This window comes from Puma concolor, chromosome C1 (genome assembly GCF_028749965.1).
Source record: "Puma concolor isolate L17-30 chromosome C1, mPumCon1.1.hap2, whole genome shotgun sequence".
Taxonomy (NCBI): Eukaryota; Metazoa; Chordata; class Mammalia; order Carnivora; family Felidae; genus Puma; species Puma concolor.
Window position 1 is genome coordinate 21,486,086 of NC_141674.1, and position 27,078 is coordinate 21,513,163.

The 27,078-nt window shown below is 43.3% G+C and overlaps 1 protein-coding gene and 1 non-coding gene across 4 annotated transcripts; one reads left to right on the top strand and one right to left on the bottom strand.

The window, feature by feature from the left end:
- TRNAU1AP (tRNA selenocysteine 1 associated protein 1) lies at nt 1–27,077 on the top strand. Of its 3 annotated transcripts, none has more exons than XM_086716206.1 (10): nt 1–217; nt 636–827; nt 8,025–8,124; nt 8,744–8,796; nt 11,792–11,923; nt 12,930–13,049; nt 17,810–17,972; nt 18,391–18,424; nt 23,154–23,222; nt 25,993–27,077. In XM_086716206.1, the coding sequence occupies exons 2-10, from the start codon at nt 742–744 to the stop codon at nt 26,127–26,129; spliced, it is 894 nt and encodes a 297-aa protein (XP_086572332.1). In that variant the 5' UTR covers nt 1–217; nt 636–741; the 3' UTR covers nt 26,130–27,077. The 3 variants fall into 3 exon arrangements, with proteins under 3 accessions (XP_086572332.1, XP_086572333.1, XP_025788720.1); XM_086716207.1 differs by having other exon boundaries at nt 4–217; nt 730–827; XM_025932935.2 differs by lacking the exon at nt 23,154–23,222 and having other exon boundaries at nt 12–217; nt 730–827.
- LOC112849180 (small nucleolar RNA U13) lies at nt 6,789–6,888 on the bottom strand. The gene has a single exon (XR_003222605.1). It is a non-coding gene; the product is annotated as a small nucleolar RNA U13 (small nucleolar RNA).
- Nucleotide 27,078: the final 1 nt, after the last annotated feature.

Here is a 27,078-nt window from a genome sequence, read left to right on the forward strand (position 1 = left end):
AGGAACTCTGCGCCCAGCCGAATCGTCGGAAAAACCCGGAGTGGCAAATCCGGGCGCGGCCCTGGGCGCTGGAGTTTCAGAGCTTGCGCAGAAGGCGTCCGAGGCGCATGCTCCTTGGCGGTCCCGGACCCCGCGGTCTGGCTACCGCGCTGGCCTCCTTGGCCCACGGAATTCCGGGCCGGCTGCGGACATGGCGGCCAGCCTGTGGATGGGCGATGTGAGTGAGGGCGGCTGCGCGGGTCCGAGGAGGACGACTCTTAGTGTCACGGGGGAGGAAGAGTCTGAGGCGGAAGGGTCTTGGAATCCCAAAAGGGTGGAAGTGAATGGGGAGGGGAGTTCTTTGGGTGACACAGGAGGGTCCCAGCATTTAGAAGAAGGGACCGAGTCTGAGGGTGGGGGTTTCTGGCCTTTCACCTGGGTTCATGGAAGGGAAAGGGAGGTTCTTTAGGGGGATAGCATGGCAGAATCCCAAGGTTGAAGGGCGCTGTGGCTCTAGGACTGGAGGGATTACTAGATCCAGAAGGGAGGCCCCCTAAAGGGAGCAAGTTTGAGGGGAAGGAGGCAAGGGATTGAAAGGTGGGGATCAGGCCACTCTGTAGATGAAAATCTCCCCTCCCTCACCCCGCCCCCACCAGCATCGCGTAGCCAAACCCGCGTGGGCTCTGGAACCCGGACTGAGGAGCCTGCTTGCTGGCTGGCCTGAATCGCTCTGCTCTTGTATTTACGCAGCTGGAGCCCTACATGGATGAGAATTTCATCTCCAGAGCCTTTGCCACCATGGGGGAGACCGTAATGAGCGTCAAAATTATCCGAAACCGCCTCACTGGGTACATTTTCTCCTTCGATCTTCTCAATTCTCCGTTAATAGACCGTGCTGCAAGTGTCATTCTGAGAGTGTAAACATCACAAAGTCAGGGCTTCTCACCCCTAATAATAGTTAATATAACGTTAGAAACGCTAACATTTTGGGGGCTTATTGAGAGGAAGTGTAGCATATTGCTTGAGGACTGGACTCTGGAACCAGACTGAAAGTTATGTCTACTATTGTGACCTTCCGCAAATTACTTAACCTCTCCATCTCCTGACACAACTATGAAAGTGGAGGTGATAACAGCATCGCCCTCAAAGAGTTATGGTGAGGATTAAATGAGTTAATTCACGTTCATCATTTAGAACAGTGTCTGGCATATGGTATATGCTCAATAAATATAAACAGATTACAGTATGCTTAGTTATAAGCACTTTTTTTGTTTATTTTTGAGAAAGAGAAAGAGAGCGGGGGAAGGGCTGAGAGAGAGGGAGATAGAGAATCTGAAGCTGGTTCTGCTCTGTTAGCTCAAAGCCCAATGCGGGGCTGAAACCCATGAACTATGAGGTCATGCCCTGAGCCAAAGTCCAACACCCAACCTACTGGGCCACCCAGGTGCCACAGTAATAAATGCTTTAAAATCACTTTTTAAATAGATTTTATTTTTAAGTAATCTCTACACCCAACATGAGGCTTGCATTCACAACCCTGACATAAAGAGTCGCATGCTCCACCGACTGAGCCAGCCAGGTGCCCCTAAAGTCAGACAAATACATCTGAGCTAAGTACTATTATTAGAGAAGCTTCATAACTGTCTTAAAGTTTACAGAGCTATTAAATGACAAGCCAGGACTCAGGTCTGTTCTTAAAGCCATGAGTGCTCTTAACTCTCGTGTGTCATTCACTTAAAAAGTTATTTATAGAAATAATACTATGTGCTGTTGTTCTGGGTTCCCTGGATAGGAGGCTGAAACAAACCATAGTCCTTCCTCTCATGCAGTTTACTACATTCTAATAGGGAGATGAAACAGTAAATATGGAAACAACAAAATGCAGAGAATATTTTGAGATAGTAGTGCTATATTGCCTCCAGATTCTTCTTTCTCTTGGGAGGAGGGGGTCTTAGTTTTCCTTAGGGTTCTAGTTAGAAAAGGGAGGGATCTTTTATCAATTGTCAGTATTTACTGAGCAGCTACTCTACCACATACTCTACTAAAGTAGCTTGCTAAAACATCACATGGCTGGGGGTACCTGGGTGGCTCAGTCGGTTGGGCATCCGACTTCGGCCCAGGTCATGATCTTACGGTTCGTGAGTTCGAGCCCCGCATCGGGCTCTGTGCTGACAGCTCAGAGCCTGGAGCCTGCTTCGGATTCTGTGTCTCCCTCTCTCTCTGTCCCTCCCCCGCTCAAGCTCTGCCTCTCTCTCAAAAATAAATAAACATTAAAAAAATTAAAAAAAAAATAAAACATCACATGGTTGAAAAATACAGATGAGAGGTATGAACTGCAGTCAGTTTTGGCTATTTGGTTGACAGGTACTTTGTGTATTCAGAGTCTCAATACCTGTTACTGAAACCCAGGTTTGGTTGCCTATAGTTGGAAAGGCCAATACTCTAGAGATGAGTTGTTTTTTCTTCTCGCCCTCCCACCCCCAAGAGAGGAGTTTTAATTTGAAAGAATAGGAGCTTTATTCAGGAGGTCAGCCACCGGAGGAGAAGGCAGACTCTTGTCCAAAAGCCTACTCCAGGGGTGCCTGGGTGGCTCAGTTGGTTAAGCATCTGACTTCAGCCTAGGCCTTGATCTCACCGTTCCTGAGTTCGAGCCCCTCATCGGGCTCTGCTGACAGCTCAGAGCCTGGAGCCTGTTTTCAGATTCTCTGTCTCCCTCTCTTTCTCTGCCCTTCCCCCACTCATTCTCTGTCTCTCTCTCAAAGATAGCTAAACATTCAAAATTTTTTAAATAAATAAAAATAAATAAACAAAACAACACACACACGCCCACTCCAAGGTTTCTCCTGGCCCAGAGATTTTAAAAGTAATTTAGGGCAATTAATTAAGGAAGTGCAGTGGTCTATGACAATTGTTTTTTGTTTTGTTTTGTTTTTTAATTTTTAAGTTTATTTTACTTATTTTGAGAGAGAGAGAGAGTATGGGAGGGGCAGAGAGAGAGAATCCCCACTCTGACAGTGCGGAGCCCGATGTGGGGCTTGAACTCAAACTGTGAGTTCATGACCTGAGCTGAAATCAGGAGTCGGTTGCTTAACCTCTTGAATCACCCAGGCACCCCTCTACGACAGTTCTTGATTACACACAGGCTCAGTGGTGCCAGCGACAGATGTTGTCACAGGGCTCAGAGGTATTGCCAAAGGGCCTGGTTCCTTGGTGGTGGTGGTGGAGTTTGGTTCCTTGGTGCCCAGGGTGGTACAGGAGAGAACAGCTCTGTTCTTTCTAGGAAAGGATGCATGATCTGTAAATGTACAAAGAAAGGTTTAGTTAGTCAATCACATGGGATAAGGGTGCTTGTTAGAACTTAAATACTACTAGGTTGGCCAGAGGGGCTGAGACGCTTCATACCTAGGATTTTCTGACTGATACATCATGCTAGCCTAAATATTTTTCTTTTTCACTCTTGTAGACAGAAGGCCCCAGATAATCAGCTATTGGTATGAAAACAAACATTCTGTAGTACTTTCTACTTTACTGAAATGAGATTTGGAACTATGTCTTCCTATCCGTTACTAAACTCTAGCTCTTTCTTATGCTGACACTTACAGACACATTGCATTTTTACTCAGCCTCACTTGATAAAAGACTTTGAAGAGGCTTATAAGAATACTGTAAAATGAGTAAATGCAAATTTAAAAAAGAAGACCAGAGGTGCCTGGGTGGCTCAGTCAGTTGAGTGACTAACTCTTGATTTCGCCTCAGGTCATGATCTCACGGTTGTGAGATCAAGCCCTAGGTGGGGCTCAGTGTGAAGCACAGAGCCTGCTTGGGATTCTCTGTCTCCCCCTCTCTCTGTGCCCCTCCCCTGCTCATTCTCTCTCTCTCTCTCTCTCTCTCTCTCTCTCTCTCTCTCTCTCAAAAATGAATAAACATTAAAAGAATCATTAAGAATGCAGTTGAGTGGGGGGTGTCTGGGTGGCTCAGTCAGTTAAGTGTCTGACTCTTGATTTCAGCTCAGGTCATGATCTCATGGTTCGTGGGATTGAGCCCTGAGTCTGGCAGTTTCTTATATACATCTGCCTTATGACTGAGCAAGTCTAGTCTAGGTATTTACCCAAGAGAAATGAAAACATCTATCCACCAAAAATAGGAATTGAAAAGAGTGTTCATAACAGCTTCAGGACAATGGCTGAAAACTGCAAGCAGTCCAGATATCCACAGATAGGTAAACAGATACATATTGGTGTTTTCGTACAATAGAATCCCACTCAGCAATAAAAAAGAACAAACTACTTATATAGTAACAGCGTGAATGAATCTCCATCATTAGGCTGAATGAAGGGGTGCCTGGCTGGCTCAGTTGGTGGAGCATGTGATTCCTGATCTTGGGGGTCATGAATTTGAGCCCCACCTTGGGTGTGGAGTTTACCTGAAGAAAAAAAAAAGGCATTATGCTAAATGAAAAAAGCCTTACTGTATGGTTCCATTTATTTAAACTTGTAGAATATACAAAATTGATGTATGGTAAAAATAACTCAGTGTCTAGAAGATTTGTGCAGTTCTCTGTGTGTATATGTCACTGCTTGTAAAACAAAAAAAAACCTGTAAACAATAATTGAATAATATGCATGTTGAAGTAATTGAGGGAAGCATACCAATATCTAAAACCTAATTTTGGAATGTATCAGAAAATAAGGATGATAAGTGGGTAGAGGGATGGATAGATGGATAATTGTGTAACAAAATAAGTATAATAAAGGGTTAATTATAGGTGGTGGATATGTAGGTGTTTGCTATACAATTCTTCTTTTTTTTAAGTGTTTTCTTTTTCTTTTAGTAATCTCTTCATCCAATGTGGGGCTCAAACTCATGACCCGAGACCAAGAGTTGCATGCTCTTCTGACTGAGCCAGCCAGGTGCCCCCAATTCTTTTCATTTTTATGTTTGGAATTTTTTACAATAAAATGTTGGGGAAAGAATGTAGTCAGAATTCAACTCAAACCTGTGGCACATCCCAGCTGTGTGGGTTAAGGCCTACTGTAGAATCCTGCTAGGTCTCCGTGTCCCCTTCTAAATGGGAGTAATGGTTTCATTCACCTCGCAGAGTTAGTGTGACGATTCAGTCAGTGAGAGATGGTGCATGTGAAATGGCCAACACAGAACGTGGCCCATAGTGAGTGCTTTGTAGTCTTCAGCTCTTTTTTTTTTTTCCAAGTCCATGATTGAATTTTTTTTTTTTTTTTTTAATTTTTTAGAGAGGGCACGAGAGCAGGGGAGAGGGGCAAAGAGAGAGAGAGAGATAGAGATAGAGAATCTTAAGCAGGCTCCACATTCAGTGGGGAGTCCGAGGCTGGGCTTGATCCTGCTGGGAATGGCCAGCAAACCCTGCCCTGATGGATGAAAGATTACTCCACTCTTTGCTAAGAAAGAGAGGAGAAGGCACGGGGTCAGGGTTCACAGACTAAGACCCTGTTTGCCTCACTTATACTCTCATTTATGTTCAAAGGGCGTATAACATTTCAGGCAAGCAAAAACAAAGGGTGCCTGACTAAAAGGTGAATAATCACAAGAGACTAATCAAATCAGAGAAATATGGCAAGTGGCTCTGTGTCCTATTATTTTGCTAAACTTTGTATGCAATGTATAGATAAGGGAGTTCCCCAAGGACTGCAGAAACACCTGGAAGGTCTGGCCTCCCGGCTAGGGCATAATGCATTCAGGCCTCTGGCATTCCAAGGAACCCACGCCCCTTCCAAGCTTAACTGCAGCCCACCAGAAATCTGTGTTACATTTTAGCTAGCCCACATTGTGTATAATCTCATCATCCTCAGTAATAACCCCAACCCTGGGATCCTGACTAGCGGAAATCAAGAGTTAGTTGCTTTACTGACCGAGCCACCCAGGTGCCCCAGTAGTGGGTAGCTCTTACTAATGGTGGTCTTCACATCTGTGAGCCTCAAGATTCTCGCACATAGAAGACACAGATTTGGCCCTTCATTCTTCTTAGCATCAACAAACATGGAGCTCATAGATCCTGTTCTGTGATCCTTGGGCACAAGCACTGCTATTACCCATACCTTCTTGGCTTTGTGTCCATATGTTTATTGGAACTAAGGATCTTGAGTAATATTTCCAGAAAAGTTAGGATTATTTCACCGGTGATACCTGTAAGGATGATGTTAAGGAAAATTAACTGTTTTCAATATAAATCTCATAGTAGAAGGGATGTCAGAGGATATAGCCATATTCTCCTACTTCCGTCTCTTTAAAAAATAGAATATGGGGGATCTCCTAGACATCTCGCAATTAGGGTCCATGGGTTTACTTTGTCAGGCCAGCCAGATTGTAAGTTTCTTGAGGATAGGAATCTTGTTCTTCAGCTCTGTATCAGCCTGACCTGTGGTAGGTGATCAAGAAAAAAAACCACTTTAAATTATGAAAATTTTCAAATAAAACTACAAAGAATGGTACAGTGAACACTAATACAGTCACCACTGAATTTTGTTAACGTGTTGCCATATTTTCCTCATCTCTCTAACTGGATAGATGTAGATACATGTTTCTTTTTGCTAAATCATATGAAAGTAAGTCACAGATGTTGTGACAGTTTACCACAACATATTTAAGCATACATTGCCAAAAACTGGACATAACCACAATGCTTCTATCATACTAACAGCATTAACAGTGATTCCCTGATACCCATCAAACGATATCCAAATAATTCCCATATAGTGGCCAGTCTACATTTAAATTTTTATATTTGCCCCAAGAATAGCTTTTTATAGCTTTAAAAAAAAAATTTTTTTCCCCCAAGTCAGATGAGTAGTGTGCTAAAGTTGTAACAGGGTTTGAGGAAGGTACTTATCACAAAAGTATGAACACTCAGTCATCACACTTAATGAACTAAAGGATCATCTCCTGTCTCATTCATTTATTTATTTATTTTTATTTTTTTATTTTTTTTTTAACGTTTATTTATTTTTGAGACAGAGAGCATGAACAGGGGAGGGGCAGAGAGAGAGGGAGACACAGAATCTGAAACAGGCTGCAGGCTCTGAGCGGTCAGCACAGAGCCTGACGTGGGCCTCGAACTCACGGACTGTGAGATCATGACCTGAGCCGAAGTCGGACGCTTAACTGACCAAGCCACCCAGGCGCCCCTATTTATTTATTTTTTAATGTTATTTATATTTGAGAGAGAGACAGTGCGCAAGCCTGGGAGGGGCAGAGAAAGGGAGACACAGAATCTGAAACAGGCTCCAGGCTCTGAGGTGTCAGCACAGACTGTGTCTCCCTTTCTCTCTCCCTCCCTCACTTGTGCTCGTGCGCTCTCTCTCTCTCCCCCCAAAAGAAGTAAACATTAAAAAAAAAGAAGAAAAAATGCTCACCTCTTATCTTTTTTTGTAGCACTGACTTTTTAAAGAGGTAAGACCAATTGTCTTACATAAGGTTCTACATTCTGGAATCTAGTTTAACTTTCTGGACTTATTTGCTTCCTTTTGGTGGTGTTTTACTTGTTCTGTCCCTAATATTTCCTGTAAACTGGACATTAGATCTAAGGGTTTGATTGGGTTGTATTAAATATATATATTTTTTGTTTATTTTTGAGAGAGAAAGAGAGTGAGTGCAAGTGGGGGATGGGCAGAGGAGGACAGAGGATCCAAAGCAGGCTCTGCACTGACAGCAGCGAGCCCGATGTGGGACTCAAACTCATGAACCATGAGATCATGACTGGAGCCAAAGTCAGGCATTCAACTGAGCCACCCAGGTGCCCCATATTATATTAAATATTCTTGACAAAAATACTTCACAGGTGATATAGTACATAAGTAAATGTTTACTAGATAGATGAGTGTGGGACTGGCCCAGATTGGCAATCCTTACATTCAGGTTTGTAAATTAGTTTTGAACTAGAATATAAGAGGGAACAAAAAACAGTACAGGCTCTGGTTAGAAAAACATTTTTCCTTCCCCTCAGGCCAGGGCTTAGTCTCATCTGAGAATCCCACCTTTAACCATTCTCTTTCTCTTGTTTGCTTTCTTTCCAGAATCCCAGCTGGCTACTGTTTTGTAGAATTCGCAGATTTGGCCACAGCCGAGAAGTGTTTGCATAAAATTAATGGGAAACCCCTTCCCGGAGCCACACCTGTAAGGACACTTAGATAATGATGATGTTGCTATTTTTATTGTCATCGATAACTATCATTTATTGAATCCCTACTGTATACTTACATTATTTAATTTAATCCTATAAGAACCCTGAACAGTAGGCATTGTTATCTTTGACAGACCAGGAAACTGAAGCTCAGGGAAGTGAAATAACTTGCCCCAAGGCAACACAGGTAGTAAGTACAGAGCCAGGATGCAAACTGAAGATTGGTTGCCTCTAAAATCCATGCCCTTTGCGCTGTGCACCTCGGCCTCTCTTAACAGAAGACTTGAAACCCTAGACCTCTGCCTGACTGAGAAACTAGAACAGGCTGGCGGTAGTGAGGACACATTTCAAGAGAGTTACATTCTGCTCTTCCCACAGTTACTTAGCTTACAGCTGCACCAAGCTGGCACACCTGGGCTCATAGAACCATGGAGCTGGCAGTGCCCTTAGCGATCATCCGTGCAACCCCCCCATTTTATACAGGAGAAAAAGCTGAGGCTTAGAGAGGGGGAGATGTTTTGGCCAAGGTAATTTATTTCAGTTTTTTTCAAATATTGTTTGGCTCTTGAAATGCCCTTCTCTGTTTTAGTTTGTTTGTTTTTAAATTTCTAGGCAAAACGTTTTAAACTGAACTATGCCACTTATGGGAAACAACCAGATAACAGGTAAGCATAGGGTAACCCCAAGGTAGCCTCAAGCCCCAGGAAATGTCTAGATAGAGACAAGATGCATCACTGTGTTGGGCTCTACCAAAGAGACAGTTGAGGAGCCAAGTTTGGTCCACTTTGCCTTCCTCCCAAAGGATGACTCCTTCCCCTTCCCCACTGGGGCTTTTTGTCAAGACCCATGTATTCTATTTGGGCCCACCTCTAGCCTTCTTCCCTGTTACCCATAGTAAGAATTGACCTGTTGTAGCAACATAAATCCGTTCAGCTTCAACTTTTCAGGGTGCTGTTCAAAAGCTTTAAAACAATGTATCAAGAGTTTAAAAAAGATATGCACCCACTGACCCTGTAATTCTACTTTTCAGAATTTATTCATGGATGTATGCAAAGATTAGCCTCAAAAGTGTTCATTGAAATATTACATATAATGGGAAAAATTGGAGAAACCCCAGATAATCTAATAATTGAGAAGTGGTTTACGTGACAATATGTTTATTAATTGGAATACTGTGTATCCATTAATAAGTCATTGTAGCAAAATAGGACATGTCAAGACATTGGTGATATGTTAAAAGTGAAAAAATGCTAGAAACAAAATGAGTCATACCCAAGTTTTGTAAATTCAAAAAGAGAAGCCCAAGGGAAAAAAAAAAGACAAAAATATAACAGTGTTCATAGTGATTACCTTTGAGTGGTTGGGTTGTTGGTAATTTTATTTTTCTTTTGTCCTTTTGTGTATTCTAATTTTATTTTTTTATTTCTTAATATTTATTTATTTTTGAGAGAGAGAGACAGAGTGCGAGAGGGGGAGGGGCAGAGAGCAAGGGAGACACCGAATCTGAAGCAGGCTCCAGGCCCCAAGCTGTCAGCACAGAGCCTGACTCAAGGCTTGAACTCACGAACTGATATCATGACCTGAGCTGAGGTTAGATGCCCAACCTACTGAGCCACCCAGCTGCCCGTTGTATATTCTGATTTTAAAGAAGGAATATATATCGTGCTTGAACTAAGAAAATAACAATGAGTTTACATGTTTGATTTTTTCTTTTTTTAAGATTTTATTTTTAAGTAATCTGAACTTAAACTCATAGCCCAGAGATCAAGAGTCATACGCTCCACTGACTGATCCAGGCAGGTGCCCCTGATTTTTTCTTTTAATAATTTTTCTCGAACGGGGTACCTAGGGTGGCTCACTCGGCGGAGCGTCCAGCTCTTGATTTTGACTCAGGTCATGATCCCTAGGTCGTGGGATTGAGCCCCAACATCGGGCTCCATGCTGAGTGTGGAGCCTACTTGGGATTGTCTCTCTCTCTCTCTCTCCCTCTTTCTCCTTCCCCCCTCTCCCGTTTGTGCTCTATCTCTCTAGAATAGAATAGAGTAGAGTAGTTTATAGCAGCACTATCAATAATAGCCAAAGTATGGAAAGAGCCCAAATGTCCATCGATGGACAAATGGGTAAAGAAAATGTGGTATGTATACACACACACACACACACTAGAGTATTACTCGGCAATCAAAAAGAATGCAGTCTTGCTATTTGCAACTATGTGGATGGAACTGGAGGGTATTATGCTAAGTGAAATTAGTCAGTCAGAGAAAGACAAAAATCATATGGTTTCACTCATATGAGGGCTTTAAGAGATAAAACAGATGAACATAAGGGAAGGAAAACAAAAATAATATAAAAACGGGGAGGGGACAAAACAGAAGAGACTCATAAATATGGTGAACAAACTGAGGGTTACTGGAGGGGTTGTGGGAGGGGGGATGGGCTAAATGGGTAAGGGGCACTAAGGAATCTACTCCTGAAATCATTGTTGCACTATATGCTAACTAATTTGGATGTAAATTTAAAAAAAGAAAAAAAAGAATGACTATTAAAAGAAAAGAATAAAATAAAGGCATCTGTATGGCTCAGCTGGTTAAGGGCCCAACTCTTGGTTTTGGCTCAGGTCATGATCTGTTTGTGAGATCAAGCCCCATGCTGGACTCTAGGCTTAGAACTTGCTTGGGATTCTCTTTCTCTCTCTCTCTGCCCCTCCCCTACGCTTGCACACCACCCCCCCTCAAAATAAATAAACTTAAAATATATATATTTAAAATAAGAGGTTGACAAGATGTGGCCTGACTTGTGTCACCTGCAAGCTAAAAATGGTTTTTATACTTCTAAAGGATTGTGAAAACAGAAAAAGCAACAGAGACCATAGGTGCCCCGCCAAGCTTAAAACTTTTATTGTCTGGCACTTTACAGGAAAAATTTGCTGACACACGTTCTAAAAGTTAGGGGATTTCATCCTAGCTGGGGTTTCAGGCTTTAGGACATAAGGTCCAGTTCTCATTCTCTATCTTTCACTATTTCAACTAAAAATATGCAGTGAGGGGCACCTAGAGCCACAGTTTTTGATCTTGGGGTCATGAATTCGAACCCCATGTTGGGCATAGAAATTACTTAAAAAGGGGAGCCTGAGTGGCTCAGTCGGTTAAGCGTCTGACTTCGGCTCAGGTCATGATCTCACAGTTCGTGAGTTCAAGCCCCACGTCGGGCTCTGGGCTGACAGCTCGGAGCCGGGAGCCTGCTTTGGATTCTGTGTCTCCCTCTGTCTGCCCCTCCGCTGCTTGCACTCTGTCTCTTGCATTGTCTCAAAAATAAATAAAAACATTAAAAAAATTTTTTTTTTTTGCAAAGAAATTACTTTACAAAAATGCAGTGAATACAGAATGTGTAGATTTCTCCTTTGAGATCCTCTGACCGGGTCTCCCCATCTGCACTCAAAGCCAAACAGGCTTTGTTCAGTGAGTAAGGGACTTGGGACGGGGCTGCTTCCATAACTCTTCTGCCAGGGCTGCCAAATGCAACAAATTCGGACCTGGTTAAGGGCTCATCAGATGTGCTGTTCCCTCAGAAGGCCCAGGAGGTTTACCTAAAATGGGCCAAAAGAGCTTGTTAGAACAAAGGTTTTGGTGATTGTCTCTGAATCTTGTTCTCTCCTCTCAGCCCTGAGTACTCCCTGTTTGTGGGGGACCTGACCCCAGACGTGGATGACGGCATGCTGTATGAATTCTTCGTCAAAGTCTACCCCTCCTGTCGGGGAGGCAAGGTGGTTTTGGACCAGACAGGCGTGTCTAAGTAAGACCTCATTGGTTACTGATGCCTACCCCGTTCCAGCATTTGTGTTTTGGATGGAAATGTTAGAGCAAGGCCATGGAGTACGGTGGTTAAGAGCATACGCTCTGGAGCTGGACGTTCTGGTGTGAACCCTCACTCCAATACTGGCTGGGGATAATGTGGTAAACAAGTCACTGAAGCTCTGACCCTGTTTCCTCATCTGTGAAACAGATGCTGTTTGATAGTATCTGTTCATAGGGCTGATGTCAGAGTTACATGATGTGATATAAATAAAGCAATAGGATAGGCGTTGTAGGTGTTTGCCATTTTATTTATTAGTGTTACTTCAAAAGTGGAAAAACCTCAAGAAAGGCTTATTCTTGATCAGAGTAATAGTTATAAGCCTGAGGTTGAGTTACAAGCTTGGGACCTTGATCTGAATCCTGATTCTCCAGTGATGTCAGGCAAGTTATGAACCCCTCTGACCTCAGTTCCCTCCTCAGTAATCTAATCGTTGGGCCGTTTGATGAGACGCTCAGCACGGTGCTGAGAAATAAAAAGTGCTCATGAAATGTTCACTATCGTTCGTTGATCCCCCAAGTAGAATATGAGTCCAGCAGAGCAAGAACCTTGTCTGCTTAGGACTGCTGAGCCCCAGTGCCTAACACCATACCTGGCCAACAGGGCAGACGGAGGAAGTATTTGCTCAGTGAACTTCTACGGCTGTTACTACTACCATACTGATGATAATAGTATTTCCAGTAGATTGGGTGGGAGGCCTCTGTTTGGGAAGGAGCCCCATCAGTGAAGGCGTGGAGGGGAACGGTGAACTAAAGTAGGGATTCCCCCAGATCTCAGGATCCTCCAGCACTGGAATCTTGAATTGTTCTACCTACAGCATGCCTTCACTGATGGGGATCTCATCCCTTCCTACAGAGTTTGAGGGACTCTCTCTCTTTTCTGTTTTTAAACTTTACCTTCATCACATTTGTGATCTAAATAGTGTGTCTGCTTTTGTTTCCTACAGGGGCTATGGTTTCGTGAAATTCACAGATGAACTGGAACAGAAGCGAGCTCTGACTGAGTGCCAGGGAGCAGTTGGCTTAGGGTCTAAACCAGTTCGGCTGAGTGTGGCAATCCCCAAAGCGTGAGTCGTCGTGCACTGGCGGGAAGGTAGAGAGCCTCTGGACTGATGCCAGCCTGGACGCTCCTCATCTGCTTGGTGATAATGGGAGCTTCCGCATGCTGGACGTGAGACTGCAGGGAGGCATAGTTTAGGTCACAGATAATGAGTGCCTATTACTTGCTAGGCTGTGTTCTGGGCATTGGAGATGAAGGAACATAACCCTGCCCCTCCAGAGAGCTCTGACTGGTGAAGGCACATACATTCAGACATGGCTGGTAGCAGTGCTGGGAAAGCAGTTGGGCTCTGCATTCTCCCATGTGCTTGCTCTTTGCCCCGTAGTGTCACCATTAGAGATTTATCCACAGAACTGATGAGAATTGAGCAGAAGGAAAGATATTATACCCAGTTTTAACTATGGGAATAGCTAAGAGGGAATGATCCTAAACACTACAGAATATTATGTACATCACTATCATACCTGTCATGCCAGTCAGAGAGCCCTTCTTCCCTTACAACTCCAAGCAGGTTTTTCACTCAGAAGACAACTGCTCTCTGCATAGAATCTTCTATCCTTTGGCCAAAGCAGTGGTTCTCAGCTGGGGACAATTTCATCCCACAGCGGGACATTGGCAACACCTGGAGACAATTTTGGTTGTCACAACTTGTCGGGGAGGACATCTAATGAGTGCAGGCCCGGGATGCTACTAAATGTCACACAATGCACAGGCCGGCCCCACCCGAAAGACTTGTCTGCCTTGCCCCCAAGTCAATAATGTGAAGGCTGAGGAAGTCTATGCCATGAGTGGCAGAATGGCTACATTCTTGGGGCAGAACTTCCAAATGGCTAGGTTTTTCTGTCTTTTTTTTTTTTTTTTTTTCCATTGGGTTCTAGTCCTAGGCTGCCAGTTTTCTTTCTTTCTTTCTTTCTTTCTTTCTTTCTTTCTTTCTTTCTTTCTTTCTTTCTTTCTTTCTTTCTTTCTTTCTTTCTGTTTTTTTTAATGTTTATTTACTTTTGAGAGAGACAGAGACAGAGTGTGAGGCAGGGAGGAGCAGAAAGGGAGACAGACTCTAAGCAGGCTCCAGGCTCTGAGCTATCAGCATAGAGCCTGACGCAGGGTTTGAACTCATGAACAGGCGATCATGACGTGAACCGAAGTCAGACACCTAACCGACTGAGCCACCCAGGTGCCCTTCTCTCTCTCTTTCTTTTCTTTTTTTTTTTTTAATGTTTTATTTATTTTTGAGAAAGCCCAAGTGGGGGAGGGGCAGAGAGTGAGAGACAGGATCTGAAGGGGCTCTGTGCTGACAGCAGTGACTCCATGTGAGGCTTGAACTCATGAACCGTGAGATCATGACCTGAGCCAAAGTTGGGCACTAACCGACCGAGCCACCAGGGTGCCCCTAAATGGCAAGGTTTTTCAAAGCAGCAAAAGATTTGGAGGTTCTTTGTAGCTTAACTGTATTTAATACATGGAAGATCAGTTTGAGTAATTTCCCCTCAAAATGTTATTCTATACTATATAAAACATTACAGAAAATATTTAAAAGAAATTTACTCATTATCCTAAAATGACTAATTATGATTTCTGACTTCCAAAGTTTACTTATTTATTTTGAGAGAGAAAGAGAGCTCTTGCGAGGGAGGAGCAGAGAGAGAGAGAAAGAGAGAATTCCAAGCAGGCTCTGAGCCACCATTGTAGAGCCGGATGAAGGGCTCAAGCCCAAGAACCATGGCCCATGACCTGAGCTGAAACCAAGAGTTGGATGCTTAACGAACTGAGCCACCCAGGCACCCAGTGTTTATTCATATTTTAAAAATATTTATTTATTCATTTATTTTGAGAGAGAGAGAGAGAGAGTGTGTGTGTGTATGTGCATGCCCACGAGGCAGTGGGGGGAGGGGCAGAGGGAGAGAGAGAGAATCTTAAGCTGGCTCCATGCCCAGCTTGGAGCCTGACACGGGACTTTATCTCACAACCATCAGATCATGACCTGAGCTGAGATCAAAAGTCAGATGCTTAACCAACTGAGCCATGCAGGCACCCCTCTTTATTCATTTTTAATTACAGTAACAGTGCTCATTCTTTTTCCCCCAGTTTCCCTCATATACACATTCCCTTTCCAACATAGCTGTACAATCCTCACCATAATATTTTTTTTATTTAAAAAAAAAAAATTTTTTTTTTAATGTTTATTTATTTTTGAGACAGAGAGAGACAGAGCATGAATGGGGGAGGGGCAGAGAGAGAGGGAGACACAGAATCGGAAGCAGGCTCCAGGCTCTGAGCCATCAGCCCAGAGCCTGACGCGGGGCTCGAACTCAGGAACCGTGAGATCGTGACCTGAGCTGAAGTCGGACGCTCAACCGACTGAGCCACCCAGGCGCCCCCTCACCATAATATTTTTAATAGCTTCAGGGTATCTTGACCATATATTCTGCCTCAAGGTTCCTCAGATGTTGACGTTGTTGGTTGTTTCTGACGTGTTACCATTTATTCAGTCAACAATAACCGAGTTCCTACAACTCTGTGGGCCCTGACCTAGACTTTGGAGTTGTAGCTGTAAACAAGAAAAACAAAGTGCCTTCTGCAAGGAGGTTATGTTCTGTTCCATTTCCTGGCTGGTCATTGTCAGAATTTGGGGCCTGCCTCTAGGGAGGCGCTATCAAGCACTGGGAATTGAGGGTGGTAAGGGTTCTCTTTGAGAATTCATCTGTAAGAGCTGAGTGTGGAGAAACAGAGCAGAAGTGTACAGACCCAGGCCAGGGAGATGACCTTCAATTATGTGAATATATCAGGAGGGTGGCAGACTCCTTGAAAACATGTCAGGGTAGTCACGGAGGGGAGCATTAGCAGTTTCCAGCCTCACGCCGGGCAGGGAGAGGAAGTCTCTGCCACTAGACTTCATCCGGCCACCCCATCAGGAGGTGATGCTAAGAGAGTCAGACATGGAGTTGTCTAACTGCTCTAGCCGAGTCCTGCTCACCAAGCAGATGTTGCACTCGAAAACAACTCTCGCTCATTCAGACTTTGAGAACTTGTGGTTCCTGTGACAGGATTGCTGTGGTAGTTCACCTCCTGCTTATGACTTGGTTTCCTCTCTGGCTTCACTGTGGAGATAGAATACACTAAGCATGAGGACGTGAGTGCATTCCACACCACGTGGCAGTTACAGTTCTCCTTATAAGCCAGCCAGCGGGTGGTGTGGGCCTCTGCCTCCTGCGTATTTGGTGTGCACTTATGAGTCTGGCTCTCAGGAGTGTGATGACTCTGGAAGCACATTGCCATGTTGTTCTTTTGATTCCTCCCACCTCGGACTGGTCATACCCCAGGCCTGTCTCATAAGCCTACTCACACATGATTGTGTATATTTTTGAGAGCAGTGGATCCTTTTCAAGCTTGACATTCTGTCTTTGGTTAGCAGTGGCTAGGGTAGCCATGCAAGCAGGAGAAGAAAGCTGCCCACTGAGCCTGGGCCTCAGCCCTGATTTGTGAGTGCAGGATATAGGAGCCTGGCAAGATGTCTTACATCTGTCAGAGCAGGTACTGTAGGTAACAGTGTGGTGTTCAGAGCATGAGCCTTGGAGCTGAATTTGGCTCCAGTCCTAGGTGTGGCCTTGGGTAAATCACTTAATCTTTTAGAGGCTCAGTATTCTCATCTGTATAATGGGAAAAATACATAATAGCTCTGCCAAAGGGTTGTGTGAGACTTAAGATAGGAGACTGTATATGAAAAACAACGGGCCCAGATCCTGAGTACCTACTCCGTAATAGTAGCTGTGACTACAGTGGTGCCGCTAAGCCTACTGGACCTTCTGGAACACTTGTTTCGTGTGTGTGTGGAGAAGAGGTGATTAGACATTTTGTAGTTGACAAGCTTCTTGGATCATCCTAAATCCAGATTTTCCAGGCCTTGTTCACCTGAGCCTTTGTGGGTGGCAAAAAACCAGCCCCCCAAGATCTTGGTAAGAGGACAAGTCAGTACTGACAAGATTTGATAAGAGAGACAAACCTAACCATTAAAACTCTTGACTGTAGGGGCACCTGGGTGGCTCAGTCGGTTAAGGTTTGATTCTTGGTTTGAGCTCAGTTTTTGATGTCACAGTTTCATGAGTTCGAGTCCCCCTGTCAGGCTCTGTGCTGGCAGTGTGGAGCCTGCTTGGGATTCTCTCTTTTCTCTCTCTTTCTGTCCCTGCCCGACTCGTGCTCGCTTGCTCTCTCTCAAAATAAATAAATAAACTTAAAAAAAAAAATTAAAAGCAAAAACAAAACTCCTGACTGTAAAGCCTGGGCTCTGAAGCCAGATTGCCTGGGTGTGGATCTCCTATTAGCTATGTGGCTTTGGACAAATGATGTGGCCTGTATGTACCTCAATTTCCTCATCTAAAATAAGAATAATGTAGGGGCGCCTGGGTGGCGCAGTCGGTTAGGCATCCGACTTCAGCCAGGTCACGATCTCGCGGTCCGTGAGTTCGAGCCCCGCGTCAGGCTCTGGGCTGATGGCTCGGAGCCTGGAGCCTGCTTCCGATTCTGTGTCTCCCTCTCTCTCTGCCCCTCCCCTGTTCATGCTCTGTCTCTCTCTGTCCCAAAAATAAAATAAAAAACGTTGAAAAAAAAATTTAAAAATAAAATAAGAATAATGTATTGTTCTTACATAAGGTTGTCGTGGGTTTTGAATGAGTTGATATGTGGAAAGCACTTAGAACAGCCCCTGGCCACATAGTAAGAGTTATGGAAACGTTTGTCTACATTTGTTTCTTTTTGCTTCTTTCTTCATTTAAGGAGCCGCGTGAAACCAGTGGAATATAGTCAGATGTATAGTTACAGCTACAACCAGTATTATCAGCAGTACCAGAACTACTATGCCCAGTGGGGCTATGACCAGAACACAGGCAGCTACAGCTACAGCTACCCCCAGTATGGCTACACACAGAGCACCATGCAGGTAACTATGGTTCGGCAGACCTGGTCCTCTTGGGTATGTCGTCCTCCAGGGATTGGTAAGGGTGGCAGCTTGGACTTTAGAAAATATGGGAAAGAGGCAGCAACCAAGTTCCTCTTGTTAAAAATAAGGCCTCCCAGGGGCGCCTGGGTGGCTCAGTCGGTTGAGCGTCCGACTTCGGCTCAGGTCATGATCTCACGGTTTGTGAGTTCGAGCCCCACGTTGGGCTCTGTGCTGACAGCTCGGAGCCTGGAGCCTGCTTCAGATTCTGTGTCTCCTCTCTCTGCCCCTCCCCACTTGTGCTCTGTCTCTCTCTGTCTTGAAAATAAATAAATAAATGTTAAAGGGAAAAAAAAAAGGCCTCCTGGCCTTGGGCCAGGAGTTCACGCTGCTTCTCATCCCCTCTCTGGTCTCTTGGCAGACATACGAAGAAGTCGGGGACGACGCACTGGAAGGTAAGAAAGGAGTTTGTTCACCCCTTCCTCTGTCCTCTGTCAGCTGTTGCCGGGTGACCGCCCTGTGGCTGGCACTGTGCCTGTAGCTAGATGCTGAGGAGGGCGATGTGGAGTGTGCTCTTGAGGAGAATGACTTTTAGTGAGAGAACTAGTGCTTGCTAATTAGAGTAAGAACTGAGTGTGTCCCCCAGCGGTGTCTGTGCAGGTCCCAGAGAGCCCGGAGGGAGCAGCTCAACAGGAGAGAGAGCTGGTCACTCCCTAGATGTGGGCCATTCGGTCCCCAGATGCAGTTCTCCAGCAAAACTATTGCCTTGTATTTGTTTGATAATTTGTAAAATTCATTTTTTATTTCATGTTTTAATTTTTCTATATATTTCACATTACATTTTTTCCTCATTTTTTTTTAAGTTTATTTATTTATTTACATAATCTCTACCCCCAACATGGGGCTCGAACTCACGACCCTGTTATCAGGAGTTGCACACTCCACTGACTGAGCCACAAGGCACCCCTCTCATTTTCAAGTAATAGTTACTTACCATTGAAAATTTGGAAACTATAGTAACATGTTGATGAAGAAACTGAAAATCACCCCCATTTGCGACATAGTAATAGCCATTATTATTTTTTAATTAAAAGCATTTATTGGGGCACCTGGGTGTCTCAGTCACTTAAGCATGACTTCGGCTCGGGTCATGATCTCGTGGCTCCCGGGTTCAAGCCCCGCATCGCACTCTGTGCTGACGGCTCAGAGCTTGGAGCCTGCTTCGGATTCTGTGTCTCCCTCTCTCACTGCCCCTCCCCTGTTCACACTCTTTCTCTCAAAAATTAATAAACATTAAAAAAAAAAGCATTTATTGTAATTTTTACTGAATTTAACAAGAAAAAGGAAAGTAAAACTGAAGGAATTGCTAACCTGCAAAACTTTCCAAGGGAAATATTAGTAATTAAAGGATTCTCTAAGGCTTGAAAAAACTATGAAAAAAAGTTTTTCAACATGTTTCCGAACAGATGTTAAGGTTTTTTTTTTTTTTTTTAAGTTTATTTATTTATTTTGAGAGAGACAGACACAGTTCGAGTGGGGGAGGAGCAGAGAGAGAAGGAGAGAGAGAGAATACGAAGCCACGAGAGAACACCGACTGAGCCACCCAGGCACCCCTAAACAGATGTTGAGTTTTAAAGAAGTAAAACTCTTCTGGGTGGCTCAGTTGGTTAAGCGTCCAACTTCTGCTCAGGTCATGATCTTGCGGTTCCCAGGTTTGAGCTCATACTCTGTTTCTCTCTGTCTCTCAAAAATAAATGAATGTTAAAAAAAAAAAAGTATACAGTCCAATATATTTTTTTAAAGTTGTATTCGTTTACTTAAAGCACAAGTGGGGGTTGGGGTGGGCAGTAGTCACAAAGTTGTGCTATCGTTACCACTAATTCCAAAAGAAACTCTGCGGCCATTAGCAGTCACTCTCCATGTGCCGGCCCCCTCCAGTCCCTGCCAGCCACTCATCTACTTTCTGTCTGTTTGGATTTACCTATTCTGGGTTTTGTTGTTGTTGTTTTAATTTTTTTTAATTTAAATAAATTTAATTTTTTTAATTTACATCCAAGTCAGCATATAGTGCAACAGTGATATCAGGAGTAGAGTCCTTAGTGCCCCTTATCCATTTAGCCCATCCCCCCTCCCACAACCCCTCCAGTAACCCTCTGTTTGTTCTCCATATTTAGGGTCCCTTATATTTTGTTCCCCTCCCTGTTTTTAATTTTTTTTTCATGTTTTTATTTTATTTTGAGAGAGAGACACAGTGTGAGTGGGGAAGGGGCAGAGAGAGAAGGAGACAGAATCCGAAGCAAGCTTCAGGCTGTGAGCTGTCAGCACAGAGCCTAATGCGGGGCTTGAACTCACGGACTGTGAGATCATGACCTGAGCCGAAGCCGAACACCCAACCGACTGAGCCACCCAGGTGCCCCCCCACTCCCGTTTTTATATTATTTTTGCTTCCATTCCCTTGTGTTCATCTGTTCTGTGTCTTAAAGTCCTCATATGAGTGAAGTCATGTGATCTATGTCTTTCTCTAATTTTGCTTAGCATAGTACTGTCTAGTTCCATCCACGTAGTTCTGAATGGCAAGATTTCATTCTTTTTGATTGCCGAGTGATACTCCATTGTATATATATACCACATCTTTATCCGTTCATCCATCGATGGACATTAGGGCTCTTTCCATACTTTGGCTATTGTTGATAGTGCTGCTATAAACATCGGGGTGCATGTGTCCCTTCAAAACAGCATACCTGTATCCCTTGGATAAATACCTAGAAGTACAATTCCTAAGTTGTAGGGTAGTTCTATTTTTAATTTTTTGAGGAACCTCCATACTGTTTTCCAGAGTGGCTACACCAGTTTTCATTCCCACCAGCAGTGCAAAAGAGATCCTCTCTCTCCGCATCCTCGCCAACATCTGTTGTTGCCTGAGTTGTTCATGTTAGCCATTCTGACAGGTGTGAGGTGGTATCTCATTGTGGTTTTGATTTGTATTTCCCTGATGACGAGTGACGTTTAGCATTTTTTCATGTGTCGGTTGGCCATCTGGATGTCTTCTTTGGAGAAGTGTCTATTCATGTCTTTTGCCTATTTCTTCACTGGATTATTTGTTTTTTGGGTGTTGAGTTTGATAAGTTCTTTATAGATTTTGGTTACTCACCCTTTATCTGATATGTTGTTTGCAAATATCTTCTCCCATTCTGTCAGTTGCCTTTTAGTTTTGCTGGTTGTTTCCTTTGCTGTGCAGAAGCTTTTTATTTTGAGGAGGTCCCAGTAGTTCATTTTTGCTTTTGTTTCCCTGGCCTCTGGAGATGTGTTGAGTAAGAAGTTACTTCAGCTAAGATCAGAGAGGTTTTTGCCTGCTTTCTCCTTGAGGATTCTGATGGATTCCTGTCTTACATTTAGGTCTTTCATCCATCTTGAGTTTATTTTTGTGTATGGGGTGAGAAAGTGGTCCAGATTCATTTTTCTGCATGTTGCTGTCCAGTTTTCCCAGCTTCCTACTTGCTGAAGAGGCTGTCTTTATTCCGTTGGATATTCTTTCCTGCTTTGTCAAAGATTAGTTGGCCATACGTTTGTGGGTCCATTTCTGGGTTCTCTATTCTGTTCCACTGATCTGAGTGTCTGTTCTTGTGCCAGTACCATACTGTCTTGATGATTACAGCTTTGTAATACAGCTTGAACTCTGAAATTTTTTATTTTTTATTTTATTTATTTTATTTTTTATTTTTATTTTTTTTTATGTAACAGACTGTAGGTTTTTATTTTTTTTATTTTTTTTCAATATATGAAATTTATTGTCAAATTGGTTTCCATACAACACCCAGTGCTCATCCCAAAAGGTGCCCTCCTCAATACCCATCACCCACCCTCCCCTCCCTCCCACCCCCCATCAACCCTCAGTTTGTTCTCAGTTTTTAAGAGTCTCTTATGCTTTGGCTCTCTCCCACTCTAACCTCTTTTTTTTTTCCTTCCCCTCCCCCATGGGTTTCTGTTAAGTTTCTCAGGATCCACGTAAGAGTGAAAACATGGTATCTGCCTTTCTCTGTATGGCTTATTTCACTTAGCATAACACTCTCCAGTTCCATCCATGTTGCTACAAAGGGCCATATTTCATTCTTTCTCATTGCCACGTAGTACTCCATTGTGTATATAAACCACAATTTCTTTATCCATCCATCAGTTGATGGACATTTAGGCTCTTTCCATAATTTGGCTATTATTGAGAGTGCTGCTATAAACATTGGGGTACAAGTGCCCCTGTGCATCAGCACTCCTGTATCCCTTGGGTAAATTCCTAGCAATGCTATTGCTGGGTCATAGGGTAGGTCTATTTTTAATTTTTTGAGGAACCTCCACACTGTTTTCCAGAGTGGCTGCACCAATTTGCATTCCCACCAGCAGTGCAAGAGGGTTCCCGTTTCTCCACATCCTCTTTAACAAATGGTGCTGGGAGAACTGGACAGCAACATGCAGAAGATTGAAACTAGACCACTTTCTCATACCATTCACAGAAGTCCAAATTTTTTTAAATGTTGATTCATTTTTGAGAGAGAGAGAGAGCATGAACAGGGGAGGGGCAGAGGGAGAGGGAGATATAGAATCTGAAGCAGGCTCCAGGCTCTGAGCCGTCAGCACAGAGCCCGATGCGGGGCTCGAACCCACAAACTGAGAGATCATGACCTGAGCTGAAGTCAGATGCTTAACAGACTAAGCCACCCAGGTGCCCCCCCTTTTTTTAATTGGGCTTCATGCCCAGTGTGGGGCTTGAACTCACAACCCTGAGATTAAGAGAGACGTGCTGTACCCACTGTGCCAGCACCCCAGGGCATTTTAAATAAATGGAATTGTGTATAATGTGTGGGCCTTTGTGAATGGCTTCTTTCACTTAGCATAGTGTTTTCAAGGTTTGTCCATGTTGTAGCATGTGCCATTATTTCATTTTTTATAGCCAAATGATATTCCATTGTGTAGATACCCATTCGTTTTGTTGATAGACATTTGGGTTCTTTCCACTTTTAGTATTATGAATATACTACTAAAAAACACTCATGTATAAGTTTTTGTATGGACAGGGAATTTCATTACCTAGGGATGAAATTGCTGGATCATATGGCAAACTCTATATTTAACCATTGGAGGAACTGCCAACTTTTCTGAAAAGGCTGCAGCATTTTCTGTTCTCACCAACAGCTTATGAGGCTTCCAGTTTCTCCACATCCTCACCAGTGATTGTTACTCTTTTTCATTACAGCCACACTGGTGAGTTTCAAGTGATATCTCTTTGTGGTTTTGGTTTGCACTTTCCTAATGGCTAATGCTTTGTGCATCTTTGTATGCTTATTGACTGTGTGTGTGTAGATCTTTGGAGAAATATCTAGTCAAGTCTTTGTCCATTTTTAAGTTGGGTTGTCTTTGTATGTAGCCTTGCCAGAGTTTTTCATATTCTGTTCTGGATTCCAGTTCCTTGTCAGACTTAAGATTTGCAAATTATCCCATTCCATGACTGTCTCTACTTTCTTGATAATGTCCTTGGAAGCACAAAAGTTAATTTCCATGAAGTTCAATTTATTTTTTTTTTGTTTGTGCCTAAATGCTGTTATCTAAAAGGCATTGTTTGTTTACACCTGTTTTCTTCTAAGAGTTTATAGTTTCAGCTCTTATATTTAGGTCTTTGATCCGTGTTTAGTTAATTCTTGTTTAAGTAAGTTCTTAATTCTTAAGAGTCTAGCTTTATTCTTTTGTCTGGTTATCCAGTTGTCCCAGCACCATTTGTTGAAAAACTATTCTTTACCATTCAGTGGTCTGCTACCCTTTTAGAAGACGAATTCACTATAAATGTACAGGTTGCATTTGGACTCTCAAATCTTATTCCATTGATCTATATGCTTATCTTTCAGCCACTGCCACAGTTGGGTTTTTTTTTTGTTTTTTTTTTTTTGTTTTTTTTTTTACTACTGTTACTTTGTAGTAAGTTTTGAAGTGGCAAAGTCCTTGAACTTTCTTTTTCAAGATTGTTTTGGCTATTCTAGATCCTTTGCATTTTTTTTTAATTAAAAAAATTTTTAATGTTTATTTTTGAGAGAAAGAGCATGAGTGGGGGAGGGACAGTGAGAGGGGGAGACACAGAATCCAAAGCCGGCTCCAGGCTCCAGCTGTCAGCACAGATTCTGACCATGGGGCTTGAACTCATGAACTGTGAGATCATGACTTGAGTCGAAGTCGGACGCTTAACCGACTGAGCCACCCAAGTGTGCCTCCTTTGCATTTCCATCTAAATTTTATGAGCCTCTCAATGTCTGCAAAACAAGGCAGCTGATTTTTATAGGGATTACACTGAACAATTTGGGGAGTATTGCTGTCTAAAAACAATATTGTGTCCCAGTCCAAGTACATGGGATGTCTATTTACTTAGGTCTTCTTTAATGTCTCTAATTGTAAAATAAGTGTTGTAATGAATGTGTGTTTGTGTATGTGCATTTTATTGTACTTGTGTGTGTGTGTGTGTGTGTGTGTGTGTGTGTGCGCCTTTTAAACCAACACAAGATGGCAAGGAAAAGTATAAAATGTTACCAGTCATAGTGACTAAGGAATTTTTTGTAACTTCTTTTATTACAGAAAAGTATGTAAAACAAGCATATAGTTTAATATGTTAATTATAAAGCAATTGCTTGTGAAACCTTTATTCAGGGCAATAAAACATTGCCAGCCTCCAGAAACTATCCTTCCCCTAATCACAACCCTGCTAGGGGAAACTACTGTATTTTCTCTTTATAATCACCTAGATATGCATCCTTAAATAATATGGTTTAGTTTTGACTGTTTTTAACTTCATGTAATGCAGCTGTACTATAGATATGTCTTCCTTTTTTCATTCAACACTATTTTTTTTGACAATTTAAACCTTTTTTAAAGTTTATTTTGAGAGAGTGTGAGTGGGGGAGGGGTAGAGAAAGAGGGAGAACCCCCAAACAGGCTCCCCACTGCCAGCAGAGAGTGCAACGCAGGGCTCAAATCCACAAACCATGAGATCATGCCCTGAGCCAAAATCAGGAGTTGGACACCCAACCGAGCCATCCAGCCACCCCATAAACTCTTTATTTTTTAATGTTTATTATTTTGAGAGAAAAAGCATGAGCCTGGGGAGGGGCACAGAGAGAGGAGGAAAGAGAGAATCCTAAGCAGGCTCCACACTGTCAGCACAGAGCCCGACGCGGAGCTTAAACCCATGAACTGTGAGATCATGACATGAACTGATATCAAGAGTCAGATGCTTGGGGTGCTTGGGTGCTCAGTCAGTTGAGTATGACTTCAGCTCAGGTCATGATCTCACAGTTCTCGAGTGCTGACAGCTGAGTCTGGAGCCTGCTTCAGATTCTGTCTCCCCTTTCTCTCTGCCCCTCCCCCGCTCACGCTTTCTCATAGATTTTTTTTTTTTTAATTAAAAAAAAAAGATGCTTTAACCGACTGAGCCACCGAGACACCCCTCGCCTTTTTTTTAATGAAATTCCAGTATGGTTAGCAGTGTTATTAGTTTCAGGTGTACAGTGTAGTGATTTCAACAATTCTGTATAATCCTCAGTGCTCATTGTTGTAAATGTACTAACAGAGTTACCGTTTGTGAGATCCAGTCAAGTTGTATGCAGCTGAGGTTCATTTTCACGGCTGTGTAATGTTCCCTTTTAACAACAGTGCTTTGGATTTAGTAATTTTGATCAGATTTCCAGAACCCAAAATTGAAATAAAGACCACTCCAGGAAAGCCAGCGCACAGGAAGGCCAGATGTAAGAGGAGGAATAACAGCCGCCATTATCTGAGTACTGACTACATGTTCCATTCTCTAAGTAGGTTCTATTTTCATCCTCAGAGGAAGCCTGCAAGACAGTGGTATCCACCCCTGTGAGGCATGAGGGACTCTGACCGAGGGTAGGGAACTTCCTGAGGAAGGAGGAAGTCCTGGCAGTTGGGAACAGAGTCCAAGTCTCCCAGAGCTTCTCTTGGCGCTCGGAACCCACCCTTGCTTTTCTTGCAGACCCCATGCCGCAGTTGGATGTGACGGAGGCCAACAAGGAGTTCATGGAGCAGAGTGAGGAGCTGTATGATGCACTGATGGACTGTCACTGGCAGCCCCTGGACACAGTCTCTTCAGAGATCCCTGCCATGATGTAGTCAGGACAAAGGACAAACAAACGGACTGTGTGATGGAGATAAGAGACTCCTTTTTAACAAAAGTATTGGAAGAACTTTTACCTTTTTGGAAACGTTTTGTAAGATTTTAGTAACCAACTATTCTGACTGTTCTTGCACCACCACTCCCTTCGACAGCCTTTTGAGTCTGAAAACCAAGGTGCCGTTAAACAAGGTTTTCCAATTTGTCTTTGAACAATTGTTCCAGGTAGGGTTATGTACACTCTTGGAGAGAAGAATTTGGAGTCATTAATGAAGTGGAGCGTATGATTTATTCAACCCAGGAGCCCTTTTCCGGTGACACTATATCCTTACCCCCTGTGAAGTCAGAATGCATGAATTACCTGCTGTTATGCCAAATGATGGGCAATGTTGATCTTCCATTTCAAGTACCCTTTGTCCCCATCCCCCACGCTTAAGTTTGGTGGCTAGGGCAGACTGAAGTTCCTTAGACATTCCAGCTGGGAAAGAAGCTGTGTGGCCTATGTGGTAGGAAGTCATGGAGCCAGCTACATCTAGACCAAAAGGCTCAAGAGTTAGGGCATGCTCCAAGGGCAGGTCTGACTTTGAGGTAAGCCATGGTTGAACATGACATGGTTGAACACTGACATCTGTGTGCCTAGCTGGTTTCTTTCTTTTTTTTAACTTTCTATATATTTTTAATAATTTACATCCACCTGGCCTGTTTCTTGACCTTAATTTCATTTAGTAGATGTGAGTCCTCTTACACAGATCTCCAGCACCCATGTGGAAGTCTGGTTTTATACTAAAAATCTCCCATTTTGTTCCTACTTTTCTGTTAGTGGCTCAGTTGGTTTTGGTTTGAAAGTCTAACTCTTGGTTTTGACTCATGGGATCGAGCCCTGAGCCCTGCACTGGGCTCCGTGGAGCCGAAGATTCTCTCCCTCTAATAAACATTTTTTTAAGGAAC

Bases quoted from the DNA above. Each gene is read 5' to 3' on its own strand.
- TRNAU1AP (XM_086716207.1), top strand. From the start codon at position 191: ATGGCGGCCAGCCTGTGGATGGGCGAT. The intron at 17,973-18,390 runs GTAACTATGGTT...GTCTCTTGGCAG, and splicing joins ACACACAGAGCACCATGCAG to ACATACGAAGAAGTCGGGGA. The intron at 23,223-25,992 runs GTGAGTTTCAAG...CTTTTCTTGCAG, and splicing joins TTTTCATTACAGCCACACTG to ACCCCATGCCGCAGTTGGAT.